Source organism: Micropterus salmoides, unplaced genomic scaffold, assembly GCF_014851395.1.
Source record: "Micropterus salmoides isolate LMB-PRFRI ecotype aquatic unplaced genomic scaffold, ASM1485139v1 Ms_hic_scaffold_16, whole genome shotgun sequence".
In the NCBI taxonomy this organism is placed as follows: domain Eukaryota; kingdom Metazoa; phylum Chordata; class Actinopteri; order Centrarchiformes; family Centrarchidae; genus Micropterus; species Micropterus salmoides.
In genome coordinates, this window is record NW_024040707.1 from 8,706,576 (window position 1) to 8,722,026 (window position 15,451).

The 15,451-nt window shown below is 37.7% G+C and overlaps 2 protein-coding genes across 2 annotated transcripts; both read right to left on the reverse strand.

Annotated features, from left to right (window-relative positions):
- Positions 1-3,952: 3,952 nt before the first annotated feature.
- Positions 3,953-10,483, reverse strand: LOC119906036 (solute carrier family 26 member 9-like). The gene is made up of 20 exons (XM_038723511.1): positions 10,348-10,483; positions 10,014-10,153; positions 9,757-9,867; positions 9,437-9,612; positions 9,158-9,322; positions 8,910-9,062; positions 8,690-8,772; positions 8,442-8,589; positions 8,251-8,364; positions 8,030-8,107; positions 7,757-7,852; positions 7,560-7,666; positions 7,381-7,450; positions 7,199-7,291; positions 6,958-7,098; positions 6,513-6,764; positions 5,527-5,581; positions 5,040-5,176; positions 4,231-4,290; positions 3,953-4,125 (listed from the first exon to the last, which is right to left on the reverse strand). Exons 1-20 carry the CDS (start codon positions 10,470-10,472, stop codon positions 4,114-4,116), a joined length of 2,316 nt encoding a protein of 771 aa, XP_038579439.1. The 5' UTR covers positions 10,473-10,483; the 3' UTR covers positions 3,953-4,113.
- A 1,138-nt stretch (positions 10,484-11,621) lies between these two features.
- slc48a1a (solute carrier family 48 member 1a) lies at positions 11,622-15,418 on the reverse strand. Its single transcript, XM_038721949.1, has 3 exons — positions 14,772-15,418; positions 13,617-13,784; positions 11,622-13,462 (listed from the first exon to the last, which is right to left on the reverse strand). The coding sequence occupies exons 1-3, from the start codon at positions 14,899-14,901 to the stop codon at positions 13,326-13,328; spliced, it is 435 nt and encodes a 144-aa protein (XP_038577877.1). The 5' UTR covers positions 14,902-15,418; the 3' UTR covers positions 11,622-13,325.
- Positions 15,419-15,451: the final 33 nt, after the last annotated feature.

Consider the following 15,451-nt stretch of genomic DNA (forward strand, 5'->3'; position numbering starts at 1 on the left):
CATGACAGTTCAATTTGTCAAGCCTTTCTTTAATACAGTATGTCAATGTGTAAAGATGCAACTGAAGTGAAACTGATGGTTCTTGAAGAGTTTTCAAGCCAGTCCCTTGCTCTAAATAAATTAAAGCGTGTAGCACTGGAGAAAAACACAAACAACATGACCCCCCGAAATGATCTTTCAGTACACAAATACACAACTTAATGCATCAATTTAAGCTGCAGCAAATCATGAGGTCTGATTTATCACATTACATTAAAGCATTTCCTCATTTATGTCCATTTTGGGCTGTGAGTTTACCCTGCAACATTCTCAAAATTTAATGAAGTAATTGTGTACAAGCTATCAAATTATGATTGTGTATTAACACTCACAACACCCCTGATGACATGTTGCAAAGCATCATGTGGCTTCCTCCCATGCTTTAGTGTTCTAATGAGTTCCCTTAGCGTTGCACCACACTGTGTTGTTTTGCATTGTCTTGTCTAATTTCCCCGCTGATACTGAACGGCTCAGTAAGGAGCTGGTATCTGTAGTCATCACACTGCGTTTTTTATCTAATAAGAAGACAGTAGAGCAAACAGTACCTGTCGCTCTGTTTAATGAGTTGACGTGATGATAAAACACCTCACTGATGACACTCATTTGCATATCTGTCCAAAGTGATAGCTGCAAATCAAGCCTTGATGGCATGTTCAGAAGGAAGGTTAAATTTGTTTATCTTTCCAAAGCTTTATCTGCTTGTTGCAGCTTTGGTTTACGATACTTTTTTGTGAAATTTAATTTATAAAAAAAACACATAAAAACATATTAAAAATATTAAAATACAGACATCTGTGTGCTTTTCTGCAACCTCAATTTTAAACTCTGTTTGTGGTTTTTATCATTATACAAAGGTCAATGTCTTTTGAAATAATTAAAACAGTGATTACTTTTAATGCAATAATGGTACTGTGAAATGAAAGAACTCATTATATCTACAAGTTGCAAAACAGAACAACAAAAATTGCAAGCAGGTTGAGCAGAATTTTCCATCAGACATGGGGTTGTGGTTTAATTTGACTATAAAAAATTAAGCGTCATCCAGTCAGACACGCAGCCTCAATAATTTTATGCCTTAATTAATCACCAGAGAATGTTCATTGTTGGTGCATTTAATTGCTGTTGAACTACTGGAATGAGACAATACGCAACATTAATTAATACCAGCTATCACTGGTCAGATTTGCCCTTAGCAACTTTGTAAACAAACCCTGTCCTAAGACAATTTGCTGACATTGCACAATCAAGATTTATGATTCCCTCGCTGCTGGTTTCTTAATGAAGCAGAATAGATCCCCATACATTAAATGAATATGCAAAGCACCAACTGCTGTCACTTGATCAATGTCAAACAGCCATTATTTAAATTTCCAGAAGTGTTTTTTGTTGCTCTGTCATCCTCATTCCCTCAGATGGCTCGTACAAGCCCACAGCCCATTTGAGCAACAATCTTTTAATACAATGTTGGCTTCCTGTCTCTTTATTAAAGTGCTACAAATTTAAATCTTGATTCTAAAAGGTCAGAGCTGACTATTCTCTCAGGGACAGCTCTTCATAAAAGCAGACAAGTGCTAAATGACAAGGTCCCATGACTCAACGAAGAGATACCCTCTGACACCATGCAATTAGTCTCAATAGTATGAAACCACTGGGCGTGTAAACAAATTTAATACATAAATCTCTCCGTCTCAAATTTCTAAAAAGGGACCTTGTTAATTAAACCATCATGGTCAATGAATGTTTAAGGGGTATAAAATTAATTTTTATGTGAACTTGCAATTACAGGGATTGAGAAGCTAGTACATTATAATGGTATCTCATTTGAAAAGGGATTTAACTAGAAACATTTCATAATTTAATGTAATCATCATTTGACCTCCAGAAAGGATAGGGTTTTTTTCTACCTCTAGCTTTACTGATAAGGGTTAATTATAAGGAACAATATCAAGAAGGTCAAAATTATAAAGCAAAATAGGCAAAAGTCTATAGTAAATTTAGATAATGAAAAAAGTAAATATAATATAAATAAAAGCAATACACCATAACTTTAAATGTAATGAGGGAAGGGAGAGGTAAAAAAGGCCAAGCAGTAACTAGCTCTGGTAGATGGGTGCATTTTAGATCTGAGCTGGTTTATTACTTGTGTTAAATCAATCTGTAATATGGATGAATGAGAATGGATAGAGACAGTATGTCTCCTACCTCCAAAGTACACGCTTATTGTACACAGCACAGGAAATGCTATGTGTCCCATACTGCTAAGTTGGAATGCCTCTTCCAATTAAACTGAAAGAAAAAGCAAAATGTTTTCCAAATATTTATTTTAATTATTTAATATTTATTTTTTGTTTTCAAGGTTCTGTTCTTATTTAAAAACAAGACTGGGACAGTTATTCAGTACATTAAACTTCTGGTCGGAGGTCATGACTAAACCATTCATATTATTGACACTAACTTTTATCAAAATTGTCAAATTACTGACTGAAAAGACAGAACCAAGGTATCCATATCCCACTGGCTCAGTCTATCCACAGGCCGCTCAAATCTAGTAAATATGTAGTAAATTATCTCTCAATAAAAAACATCACATCCTATTGGCCCCTCTTCTTGTGATACCTCCAATGCTGATTCCGCTTTCTCTCCACAAATGGCTCCTGATGTATGATTCACGACAGAAAAATAATTCTAACCATTATTATTCTCTTCTGCCTTTATTTAATTGAATTATCCACTTATCTTCTTTTTTCTTCTTCTTTTTTACATTAACAAACCTACAAGAAAACACAATCAGCCCCGTTTGAATCTTGTCGGTCCTGTTTGTCTAATGTCTTTATTCTTTATATAGAAATGTGCATATATAAAATATGATGTATGCATATTGTGTAACTGAATAAATAACCACACAAAAAAAAAACATTTGAAGACAAGAAAAGCAGGGCAGAGTGACATAATGACTCAAAGCCATGTGACAAACAATGGTCAAACAAATTATTTCAATCTGAATATTTCCCTAATTTGAATTAATTAAATCAGGGCTTCTGCAGAAAGTCTGATAACAATGAGGCTAGAAAGGAAAGAAAAGGATGAGCTGCAGGTGATGAAATTAAAAACATACACACAAAGATACCCCCCCCACACACACACACACACACACACACACACACACACACACACACACACACACACACACAAACACAAACACACATTAAGTGATGAGAGACTTTCTCAGAGCTCCAAATTAAAGCTGATGGCCATAGAAACCTTGTAATCACTTGTGGTGCCAATTTATTGCAGAGAGGAAGGAGGGCAGAGGAGCAGATGTGTGCCAGAATACCTTAGGATGATTTCTTAATAGCTTCATAAATCCATTCATGCATCAAGCATACCAACACCACTGCTGCTGGGCTACACACCACAGGCCTTTCGGCACCTGCTACACAAACACAAGTTAGTTGCCCTACATTTGTCTCTTTACAGTCACTCTACTGATGCAACTGGCAACAATTAGTAGTGTTATTTTGGTTGTAGCTGCTTTCTGCCTTATGGAAAATGATGGAGGCTGTTGTCCTTAATAGATTTTGCAAGACAACAAAGTCATGAAACTGCTGATGCTGTGTATTCCTCCTTTCATTTGTGTTTAGCCTTTCCCAGTGTCTTGCCTCCACAGGGACTTAGCCAGACTGCTCAGCTGGCTATACCTCACAGCTGTGGCCATGCACACTCTCAGTTAATTACAAGACCACTTCTGTATGACTGCGCAGTCAGCAGGTTCACTCAACAGTTGCTGTGACGGGTGGGCGAACTGAGCCTCAGAGTTGCCCTCATTATCTGCTCAGCGCTTACTTGGTATAGGGGTCTCATATGCTGGTATGTATCACCCCCTGTCTGTTGAAGTACGGACTAATGTGCCCAACCACAAATTAAAACATTTTATTAAGATACTTGATAGTCATTAAAAAGTTACAAGATCAAACACAGAATGTATTTTTGGCAACATTTCCATAAATTACAGTGACATTGAAGGTTATTTTTAGTATCTTCAGGTATGTCTCTTCTTCACTGCAGCAATCAGCATCAAAACATTTCCTGTAAAGTAAAACTACTCTTAGATATAGAATAATGGCTTCATGGTGAATAAAAATGAGTAGGCGAAACTGTCATTTTGTATTAGATTGTATTGGTACTACATACCTGCTCCAAATCCTTGTCCTCATTAATGTTAAAGGCAAGTTCTTGTGTTGCTTTCTCTGCCTGCAGCAAAGTGAATGTACAAAGTCAAACAGGCATGTACACAAAACTAAAATGTCTTGCTTTCTATGCAATAATGATGGTGGTGGTAATACAGGCATACCGATGTTAGAGGCAAGCGTTAGCTAAAGTAACTCTAATATAATCTTTAAGATAATCACATACCAGAGGGTTAAATTACTGTTTACAATTTTCATTCTGAGTATGAGTAAAGAGCCGCTTTATTTCAGGGGGGTTTTGACTTCCCAGCATCTGGACAGGAGAGCTACAGCATTGTGCCTTGGCAGCATATACTGGCAACACATAATACCCCTTAATGAATCATGAATTAAAGATTGTCAATTTTGCAACATTGTTATCCATATCAGCTGTGTTTTAAATCCCACTGAAGAAAATGTCTGTCCAGTCAGATGCTTCAAAATTTGCCTATGCTTATCAGGCAGTACGAGAAGATAAAATCAGGCACACAGGATATGCACCATGACCTTGGCGTAACTTACAACGTTGTTTGTTGTGGCACTTAATGTGTCACAGAAATCTGTGTGATATTTCTGTTTACCCTTGTTGAACCAGATAAGGTTACAAAAGCAGTGATAAAAGAGGAATTTGTTACTTTGAGTAAATCTAGCTTTTCTACTCTTCTTAATCCCTCCCTATATCCCTAACCTTAGAACCTTTGAACAGCAGGTGTTTGTATGTGATGTTATGAAAAGGATTTGTTTGATAAGGTTATTTTATACAGTGGGGCCTACCTTTAGGGAGACTCGCCTCTCTGCAGAGGTCTGCTGTGCAAGCAGAATGGCATCGTGGACAGAAAGGAAGAGATTACTGCGGGGAATATTGCCGTTATCAAAAGCTCCTCCCGCTTCCAGTTCCTCATACACCTGGGCTGCAGGCGGCAAGACAACAAATACAAGGACTGAAACCAGTTGTAAGTAAAGACAAGTTAAATGGCTATACTATTTGCCAAGAGAAGACCACTGATTTGATGCTTAAAGTTAATCAATCACAATAAATTACAATTACTGTGGATCACCCTTTACCTCACTAGGAAATGGAAGGCACTCTGTGACAAGTAGACATGTAATCTCTGACTTGCACTTGTACTCACTTTCTACCTGTGTCCTTCACAGACCTTATGGACATAGTGTTGAATGAATGGCTAGGTCTGTGTTGTCATGCCAACTGTTCAGTAGAGCAAACAATTGTGAAATTCACTTAAGTCATTTAAGATTTTACCTTGAACATTAGCCAGGTATAGTTTAATGCCCAGCATCACGTAGCTTGTGTTCATCTGTGTGGGAAATAAAGGAAGGAAGACTGTTCAAGGACATGCTGGAAAAACCATGATTGTATACACCCATACTCTTAACAATTATCTCATAAAAAGTTTCAGTAACAAACGCTAGGGTTCAAACTTCAAAATCCAAACTTTTTCACAAAAAGGGTCAATATTAGATCTGTATAGAAAATAAATTTCAGGGTTTTGTTTTTTTTTAAAACTTCCAGGCTACTGAAGAGGAGAGATACAGCAGTGTGCTGTGGCAGACTAACCCAATTTTGCCAAATCAAGCTGAGTAGCTCTTTTTTATATTTAGATATTTCTCTTACACTGTACATGTCTCTGTTTCTTTAGCATGAACACATCAACATGGGAAAGTGAAATGTCAAATTACGCTCATGTCAGTTAACATAGATGTCAGTTTAGGTTAACCATGAGCTAGTCGCTTTTAGCTAACATTAACCATCAGCTGAAAATTTAAAGCTTTCTGCAATGTAAACACAATTTAAATAAACTAGGTTAGTCACCATGAAGCATATGGTTAGCACAGTAATGTTTAACTGCTCCGCAAGAATGCCTATTCTTAGTTTCTATAAAGGAGAAAGAATTTTGTAATGTTAATGCTTGTTAACATTAGCCATACCAGTACACCAGTAAAGATGCATGCGATATTTGTAACCTTAATCAAAGATTATTAAATGACTTGTATTATGCTAAAATGTATTGTATATCATCATTATTATTTTTATTAATATTTTTGTTGTTGTTGTTGTTTAATTAAATGGAAACTATTTCTGTAATCTAAACAAACCTCTTCATGCTTATAAAGAACCCCACGAGTTCTTTTCTATAAACCCTGTAAGGTTCTTACTGGACCTTTTAGGTAATATAGAACCTCTTGTTTTAAGAGTGAATTTAGTAGTACTGCAAACAAGCTTCTTACCTTTATCAATACTTTGACGCCCATTAGGTCTATGAAGCAGACCCCTGCCAAGTCGAGGATGAGGGTGTGGAAGGGCATGGGCTGGGACTCCAGTGTGACATCAGAGGGACTGGGTGGCTCTTGGTCAGGCGACTGCTCACCCAGCTCAATGTCACAACAGTGGAAGTTGACATAGCTGGTGGGAGGTTCGGGTTTGTTGGCAATGCCATCGTTCATATCAAAGTCATTTTGCAGTTCAAGTTGAGATATGGTCTAGATTTACAGGAAGTACATAGTCAAAAGGTGTACAGAAAAGGTCACAGATTGTATTTTCAGAAATTCTTTGTAATGCTTAACTGAGTGGAAAATATCGACAGTAGAATCCTGACCCATTAAAACGTTTTTGTATGTGTCTCTGGCTATGAGCTACAAGGTGTGCATTTGTCATATATACTTGGGAAGCCACCTGAGCCTTCATGTTAACCAAAGAGCTGGGTTTCCTCCTTCTTGTCTCCTTGTCCTTCTTCTCTTCTTTTGCTTTTTCCTTCTGTTCTTTCTTTAAGAACTTTTGCCTGGCCAGGATAAGTTTGCCAGGGTCCAGCCCGGTCTAGACACAAACATGCCTACGTAAACATCCATTTGCCACATGAACACATTCATTCAAATCTGAATAACCTTGACTGACAGCAGGACAATTTTCACTGTACCTTTTTGATGACCCTCTGGCGAAAAATTTCAGCATTTGCAAAATAGAGAGGTGAGCAGTAGTTCACTATTTTCACACCTGTTATTGACACAACCTGTGGAGTTATTATCAAAACATTAGCATGCAATTCCCCTTACATTATGTGTAATGACAAAAATACACAAAAATATTAATTTTTCATACCTTACTGTAAACCTTTGGATTTTTGTAGATATCTGTAGCCATAATCTGAACCATTTCAGAACCATTACGACTACGAGGAACACATTGTTAAAATAAAAATAATACAATATTCACTTTACACTCATTGTCTTTTTAAAATGTTGGGTCAGAAAGAGAATTGCATGGATTTGCATACTCACAACTGTGTCTTGAATATCACTACCAGGATGGAAAAGCCCACTCCGATGGCAACTCCATAAGGCAAGCTAAGAAAGAATGTGGCCAAGAATGACACAACCCACACACACTGGAAGAAACATATAAATATAAATTAAGATAAAATATGTAAAAAGATATTGCATTGTGCTGCAATGTTGCATCCAAGGCTTTGGCTTACACAATCCAATTTGCTCTTTTTCCATAAGAAATAGGGATCAGAGAGCTGTAGGAGTGTGTTCTTCAGGTTTACTGCAATCAAGGCTCCGAGCACTGACTGGGAAAACCAAGGAACCATTATGTCACTAACAATGCCTAGATTTTTGTCTTTCCTCTATTTAAATGCTTTGTATATTTTTTAATTACACACAACAACACACACACACATATATATATATAGGGCTTAATTGGCATGAAAGTTTTGAGAACAATGTTGTCTACTATTTCCACCTACTTTTGGAAGTGGTTTCAGAAAGGCTCCCAATGCAAGCATGGTAACCATAACGACAAGCATCACACATAGACTGGCAAACTATGAGAGGGCAGCAACAGAGGTGCAGTAGTTAGCTGTTTGAGTTTGTTAATATTTTTTATGAAATTGCACTGCATGTATTACACACAATGCTTGGCCTCAATTACAGTTACAGTGCCTTGAGTAGGTAACACAGCACTGACCTGTGATGTTCCACCAGCACTGTCCACAGCCAGGGTTACAGACAGGGCACAGCAGATCACATGGATCTTAAAAAAGGATCCGAGAAAATTGCTGCAGCCAAGAGCCAACATTTCCTGTATAAAATCATGGTATTTACAAAATGTAATAAAATACACATTTTGAACTAGGAAAATGTATGCAGTTTTTCCACCTGGTTGGGATCCACATCATAGCCATGCTTGGCTGCCAGCGTCCTGCCCATAGCCAAGTTAATGACATACCCCACGATTGCCAGGGAGAAAGCTGTGCTCAACATGTCTTCCCATTGACTCACTGTTGGCAGGATAGGTGCTGGGAATCTGGACAAGAAATATATCTAAATTCAGTATTTAAAAACAGTTGTTGCATGAGTAATTTTATTTAATGAAACAACCATTGATATGCTGATGTATGCTTTACCCCAAAGGGATTTCTCCCACTATGTCCATGTGATAGATCTCAGGAAGGTGCAGAGGGCCTGAGATAGCTGTGGCCACCACCACCTTTGTAGAACAGGGATAGGGGTCAGGCACCACTATCGACCTTATACCGTATATTAGTCACAAATCTACAAAATAAATCTGAGCAACAGCTACATGAAATCAAACAAAAATTTAAAAAGTACACTTTTATTACTTACAATAATTATCTCCATAGGAATGGGGAAGGGCAGCTTGTGGCGGTAGCGTGCACTCAGTTCCTTCACAACAATCAGAGCTACACTGCTGACCACAGCAAATACTAATGACGCTATGTTGGTATCAGGAAGGCCACATATAATATCTACGAGAGTCTATGAGAAAGAATTAAAATTACATATTTTATCTGCAAATCACACTACCAAATTGTCTTGATGTTCTTTGATCACAATTTGAAAGAGTCACTTACATATATAACGGCCAGTGGGCCACTATAAGGTGGCACTTTGATGCCAAAAATGTACTTGAGCACTGAGATGAGGATCTGCAATCCTGCAGCAGTCATGAAGCCTCTGACAAAGGATTCTGACAGATAGATGGCTACAAACCCAAACTGCACAAAGCCAAGGCCAATCTACACAGAGACAAGTATTTGTCAATGTGTCTTTTAGATTAAACTGTACGTTACATTTCTTTAATTTCTTTCAAATTTCACTTTAAAAGACTAGGTGTTTAGTGCTATGAGTACCTGTATGATTGCAGTGAGACAGGCCAGGGTTCCAGATATTCCCAGGCGAACCTCATTCATCAGTTCTGTGTCCACTATTGTAGCATTAAGAGTGGCATTGAAATGACTGAAGTCCGATTCTGGGGCCAGCCTAAGACACACCATTCCCACCATAATGCTGAGGACAGCAAATGTACCTAGACATAAAAAGTAGTGTGTCACATCTATTTTCTTTGCCATACTGCAAACTGGGCAGAGACAGGCTGATCTGCACAGTGCAGCACCGGCAACTTATCACTGTCATCATATGAAATCGCTGTAGATAAATCAATCTGATTTACCGGGGACCATCTGGTGAGCAGTGCCCATGAAGAAATATGGGATGAGTGGGAAGAAAGAGGAATAGAGGCCGTTGACAGGAGGGAGGTTTGCCAAGAGGGCAAATGCCATGCCTGGAAAGAACAGACACCTTTTTATAACTGTCACATAAATCATAATAGCATATATAAAAATACAAAAACTATGTTATATACTGGCCCAACTCTGCAGCAACTAACATCAGTCAGTGGGTATTATATAGAGAAGAGAATTGACTGACCTTGGGGAACCTGAATGGTGCCAGCGCTGACCCCGCTGATGACATCACACAGTAGGTTTTCTTTCACTTTGTACTTGGGAAGCCAGCTCAGTACAGGCAGATGTCTGAATAACAAGCTCCTCAGTCTCGACACAGAGCATCTGACAGAAACAAACAAGAGAAACCCTTTGAAGAGCTCAGGTTTTCCGGTTGTTACTTTGTAAAAGTCCACAACACATGTCCAAACTTTAAATTGAGTCACAGTTTACGGGGCTCTCCACTACTTGATTAAAACCCAAAGCTTGTCAGAGGTCAGGTTTGTGTGATAGGAAGACATGTAGTTGCAATACTGTACCTGAAGAGTTTCTTCACTTTCTCTCCGACAGGGAATTGTCGACTCTTTTTGTCAAACTCTCTGTCAAAGTCTGGGAGGTTATATGCCGGCCTGTCAATCACATAACGTGGGCGGTCCTGGTGCATGGCTAAAGCATATTGAAAGATATTAAGACCATAGAAAATTCACAAAACACTAAATCCTCAAGGTGCAATTAAAGGAATTACCTGAACAGACAAATAATTCATGCCAATGCAGTACTCTGTAAAACATATCCATCAGTTGAAGTGACCATGTCTTTTATTGAATGTCATATCTTTTGCATTTTTCTAAAATAATTAGTCTTTAACAGCAAAACAAAAACATTTGAATATTAAACCCTAGCCCAACCGATTTGAGGATTATGTTTATACAGTTGTAGAAACAAGTGAGTCTTTATAATTACACTTCTAGTTCCATACTTCAAGTGCAAGGCCCTAATCTAACCTTGAGGATGAAGGATCAGCCAACAGGTCGGTGGACTGCTAAAATATTTGCTCAACACCAGGTAAATAATAGCACACACACAAGGTTATTGTGTGTCTTACGGTCTGCAAAAGACTGAAACGATTTAAGAGGGCTACCACATTCCATGTTAAATATGAAAATCTATATTATATCTGCAAACACTGGAAAGCATTTTACTATTTAGAGTGAACAAACGGTCAAACTTGTGTATAGATGTAATTTCTGGAAACTAGCGACTAATTTTGAACAAAAAGCGATTTATTTAGGCAAAAGGTGCTTGTTACACTGAGTTTAGGCATCAGGGTTAAAGCAACAACATAAATAACTGAATATAAAGATGGAGCTGCAAAGAGACTCTTCACAACTAAAAAGTCAGTAATAAAATAAAGTACATAAAGAAATTTGTCTTCTTATGTCACTGATAAATGAGTCAAAATGTCAGCAGCAAGTAATGAGCTGAACTCCAGAATTTAACACATTGATTTCAATTTCAGTATTATTATATTTAGACACTCTGATTCTGTTTTTGTTCATGTAGAAATCAGAAAAGACAGGACAGTACCTTACTGTTGAAGCACGTTTCCAGGCATTTGGCTCAGATGTGTGTTTTGCCCACTTATTTGATTACTTATCAAGCTACTCTAAAGCCCCTTTACACTTTATGGGTGGAGCTTATTAACTGAAAAGCTTGAAAAACTTCAACATATGTGCCTTGCATGGATAGCACAATCACTTAAATTGTTTGTTATCGTTATCTGTGTAGTATATAGCAAGGAGACAACATGAAATAATAAACAATTAATGCAACTTTAATGGGTTCAGTTTCCATGTACATGTGGCATCCTCACATTCATTCTCTCATCAACAATACATTTTAACATATCTTTTGGTAAACGGTAGACATAAGGAACAGCTGGAACTAAGCCACTTACAAAGCCTTATTTAACTTGACTTACACAAATTATACTAACTATAAAATTAATATCTATAAATAGTGTATTTCAACATTAAAAAGGGTGAGACAGAGATGACAATGTGTAATACATAATTTTTTCCACCACTGTAATCAGGATTTGCGTGTAAAACAATGGCGTCAATATCAAAGACTAAAGTGCAATAATGAATCAAACCCATTTTGTTTTCTATGAAGAGGAATGTCACAATTTTCAAATGGACTATTGACAGAAAAAAGCAAGTCGCCCCCTGGTGGAACAAAATATGAAGAGCAGAAATCCCTTCAGTTCTTATGAAAAGAAAAGCAAATTTTAAAGGAAGAAATTTCTTTCTTAAAATGCTTCACTGACAAATGAAGGGAGCAAAGAGACTGACTTTGCAGACACTACGACAGTAGCTGCAATACATGGACAGTTCAATCTGATCATCTCAGAAATCATTCTGATTAGAGACTGCAACTTATCTGTTGATGATTCAATAAAATGTGCCTTTAGAGTCACCAAAGCATTTATACAGAATCTAAATTGGATCCGCCCACTGTGAAGCTTCTAATCTGCAGGAAAAATAACAGCAGAGGAAGAAGTGGTACCGCCTGTTAATACAATTTACAAGATATACCCACATCGTGTCCTTGGAACAATATATGAGGAAACTCATTCACATTACCTAATGTTACCCCAATGTGGGGCAAACATGCTCAGAAAGAATATATTTATTCCAACCAGAGAGAAGCAATCAAAGTAAGCACTTACATGGTTATTAGGTGCAACTATTTTCTTATTGAACGGATTATTAAAGGATTACTCCAACTCCTCTCAACCCAGTTAGGGATTCCTTCCAATCGTCTGGATTGGGCCAGTCTCTTACAACTGAGGTGGTTACATGAGGCATTGTTATTGTGATTGGGCAATTATTCAGATCATTAGTGGAATATGACGGTTCATGTAAATGCAGCTAGTCACTGTCTAGAGACATGAGTATGCTGTGGTTCAAAACTGCAACTATGAAAAAGCTCATTTGGGTAAAAACATTCAAATACTCCAACAAACACAGTCACCGTAGCATTAGCAGGCTTCAGGTAAGAGGTTTTAGTTTTGGTTCTGAGGATTTCAGCTTTGAGAGTATTTTCACTTTCATTTTATCTCTGTATTAAAAGCCTGTTACGGTGGGGATTTCCTTGTATCGTTAAGTTGTTTTAAGATTAAACAATCCCAAGATAAAATCTCCCCACCCCCGCACCCCCGTTTCATCATATAGCCTCAGAGAATTCATTCAAAAGCACTTCCAGTCTTCGGATGTTTAGACTTATGACTACTTACAGGAATATAATATGTGGGTCATTAAAAGTAGGGGAACAGGTTACAAGAAAAATACAGAGCCTGTTCAGCAAGTGCAACTCCATGTGGTAAAAGTCAGATGACTTGTTAATCTAGCCATGTTTGCTTTTCCGCCTCATTGTTACAAAAGCTCTTTGACCAGCTCCGGCTGGCAGCCTAAAACCCCTCACAGTCCATCGCAGTCTATAAAATCAGTAGTGACTAGAAATCGCTGAGGATGCTTATGTCTGCAAACTCCTGGCGATATCTGTATGAGTATAAGGCCAAGAGGAAGGACCATTTGAGAGTCAGGAAGCTCCACACACAGGAGAGATACAGGCTCCTCGGGTCAGTAGGAGCTGTGGGACAGAAAAAGCAAGGTGATGAATACATGCATTAGGAAATCAATCATCTTGCGTCAAAAATAATGAGTTAACAATAAATGTTTCCTTCCAATTCTGTATTATACAGTATATAACTCATTATAAAACAAGGAACACTAGAGAGAATTACATTGCTTCTGTGTAATGGCGAGAGTAAGGAAGGTGATGAAGGCTGCCAGTGCCAGAGCTGAGAAGAGCAGACCAACAGTGATGAAGAACTTGAGGCCTTTGAGCCAGGTGCGCCAGTAGTCCTGCAGGTACATGATATGTGTGACGAGAGCCCAGAGCGCCAAAACTCCTGTCGAAAGATAGAAACACACACTTTCATTGTATGTATTTTATAACAAGGTCTACACAGTGAGGAGACTATATCCAAAGCATAATTTTAAATAATCCACCATATACTGTTGAGGCTGAAGGCATAATTTCATTCCAATTAATCTGATAATTATTTTCTCAATGTATCATTTAGTTTATAAAATATATTAAAAATCTATCCTAATGGCAAGGTCTACAAAAGCTAAGAAGACCAAAAAGACAAAGAAAAACAAAAAATTGGCTAAATTGAGTCGCTGGAAGTAGAGTGTTGAAAATGACAATCATTAACTGATTACAAAAATAGTTACAGATTATCATCATCTAATAGTTTCAGCTCTAACTGTACATATTACAATTAGAACAATATATCAGTCAAGCCGATAGATATTGATATTACCTTACCTGTAAAATGTCCCGCTCAGTATGTTTCTTGGTTTCAATTTTAAGAATCTAAAAGGATCTGTATCAAGATTGTTGTTTAATTTCTGTGTTTATTTTTTTTATTACTATCAGCCGATATATAGTAATCAGATTTTTTAAACTCCCAAATGTCATTATCAGACTCAAACCTACATTATCGGACGGGCTATAACACATAATGGACTTTCACATGCTTGAATATGTGGCAGTCACTAAAACTGGCATTCTGTATGCCTACAAGTGATGCTGATGAAGGTGATAAGCAGCAAATCTGATCATATGCACAAGTGTGACCTATGAAAGAATACTGAGCCAGCTATAATTCAAACAAATACTGATAGCAACTAATATTGTTAAGATTTCAGTGCCTAGAGTGAGACTATATTAAGAAAAAACACATTTATATGAAATGATTATGGTGTGGTGTTGGCTGTGCAGGCCAAACACCACACAAAAGGATTAGGCAACGCTCCAATATCACGTTAAGATGACAAATCTGCATGTCACAGCAACATTTTATATTACTGCTGTTAGGTGTTTAACATACCTGACAGGCCTCCCATGGCCGCCGTCCATGGCTGCTTGTATGCAATATTCCAGACTAAGAAAGCCGAAAGTCCAACCAGAGTGCCAAAGGTAGCATAACCTATGCTAATGTAAACTCTGTTGATTCCCATTGTAAAATCCAACTACTTCTATAAGTGTTTGTAACAGGCGTACGTTTTGTTAAGAGATAAAGGCTTTTTTTTTTTTAAACAGACTGGTATTAAGCAACATCAACAGCTTACCGCCACATTATGTAACTAGCTAAAAATCCTTGATACTAACGACCGGAAAACGACAAGATGAAATTCCCTCCGACTGGCCGACCAGAGACAACGACGCCTATAAGTGAACTAGCTTTATAAGTTGCTAAATAATAGCCGGTTCGTGAGCCTTGTACAACACACAACCTGCGATGACACTATTTATATTTCTAGCTAACAAGCAAGCAGCAACAAAACACAAGTGCTTATCGGATGTACACCGCAAAGATGACATGCTGTGCTCCAGAAAACACTACCGTCTTCAGCCGGTGCCGCAACATGTCGGTGAGGAGTACATTTCGTCTTCTTTATTGGTGTGTAAGTGTACTTCCCTCTTATACTACACTCGAAATACAATAGATTATTAGTTGGTGCTGTTCTGTGTAAAAAAAAAAACAAACCGAATCTCTCGGGTGTGTTG

What these genes read in the sequence shown, in the direction of transcription:
- LOC119906036 (XM_038723511.1), bottom strand. Translation starts at nt 10,472, where the DNA reads ATGCACCAGGACCGCCCACGTTATGTGATTGACAGGCCGGCATATAAC. An exon ending in GTGGGAGAAATCCCTTTGGG is followed by an intron (nt 8,590 to 8,689) that starts GTAAAGCATACA and finishes TTTCTTGTCCAG; the next exon opens with ATTCCCAGCACCTATCCTGC. An exon ending in ATGATGTGGATCCCAACCAG is followed by an intron (nt 8,365 to 8,441) that starts GTGGAAAAACTG and finishes GATTTTATACAG; the next exon opens with GAAATGTTGGCTCTTGGCTG.
- slc48a1a (XM_038721949.1), bottom strand. Translation starts at nt 14,901, where the DNA reads ATGGGAATCAACAGAGTTTACATTAGCATAGGTTATGCTACCTTTGGC. An exon ending in GGCCATGGGAGGCCTGTCAG is followed by an intron (nt 13,785 to 14,771) that starts GTATGTTAAACA and finishes ATCTTTCGACAG; the next exon opens with GAGTTTTGGCGCTCTGGGCT. An exon ending in CGCCATTACACAGAAGCAAT is followed by an intron (nt 13,463 to 13,616) that starts GTAATTCTCTCT and finishes TCTGTCCCACAG; the next exon opens with CTCCTACTGACCCGAGGAGC.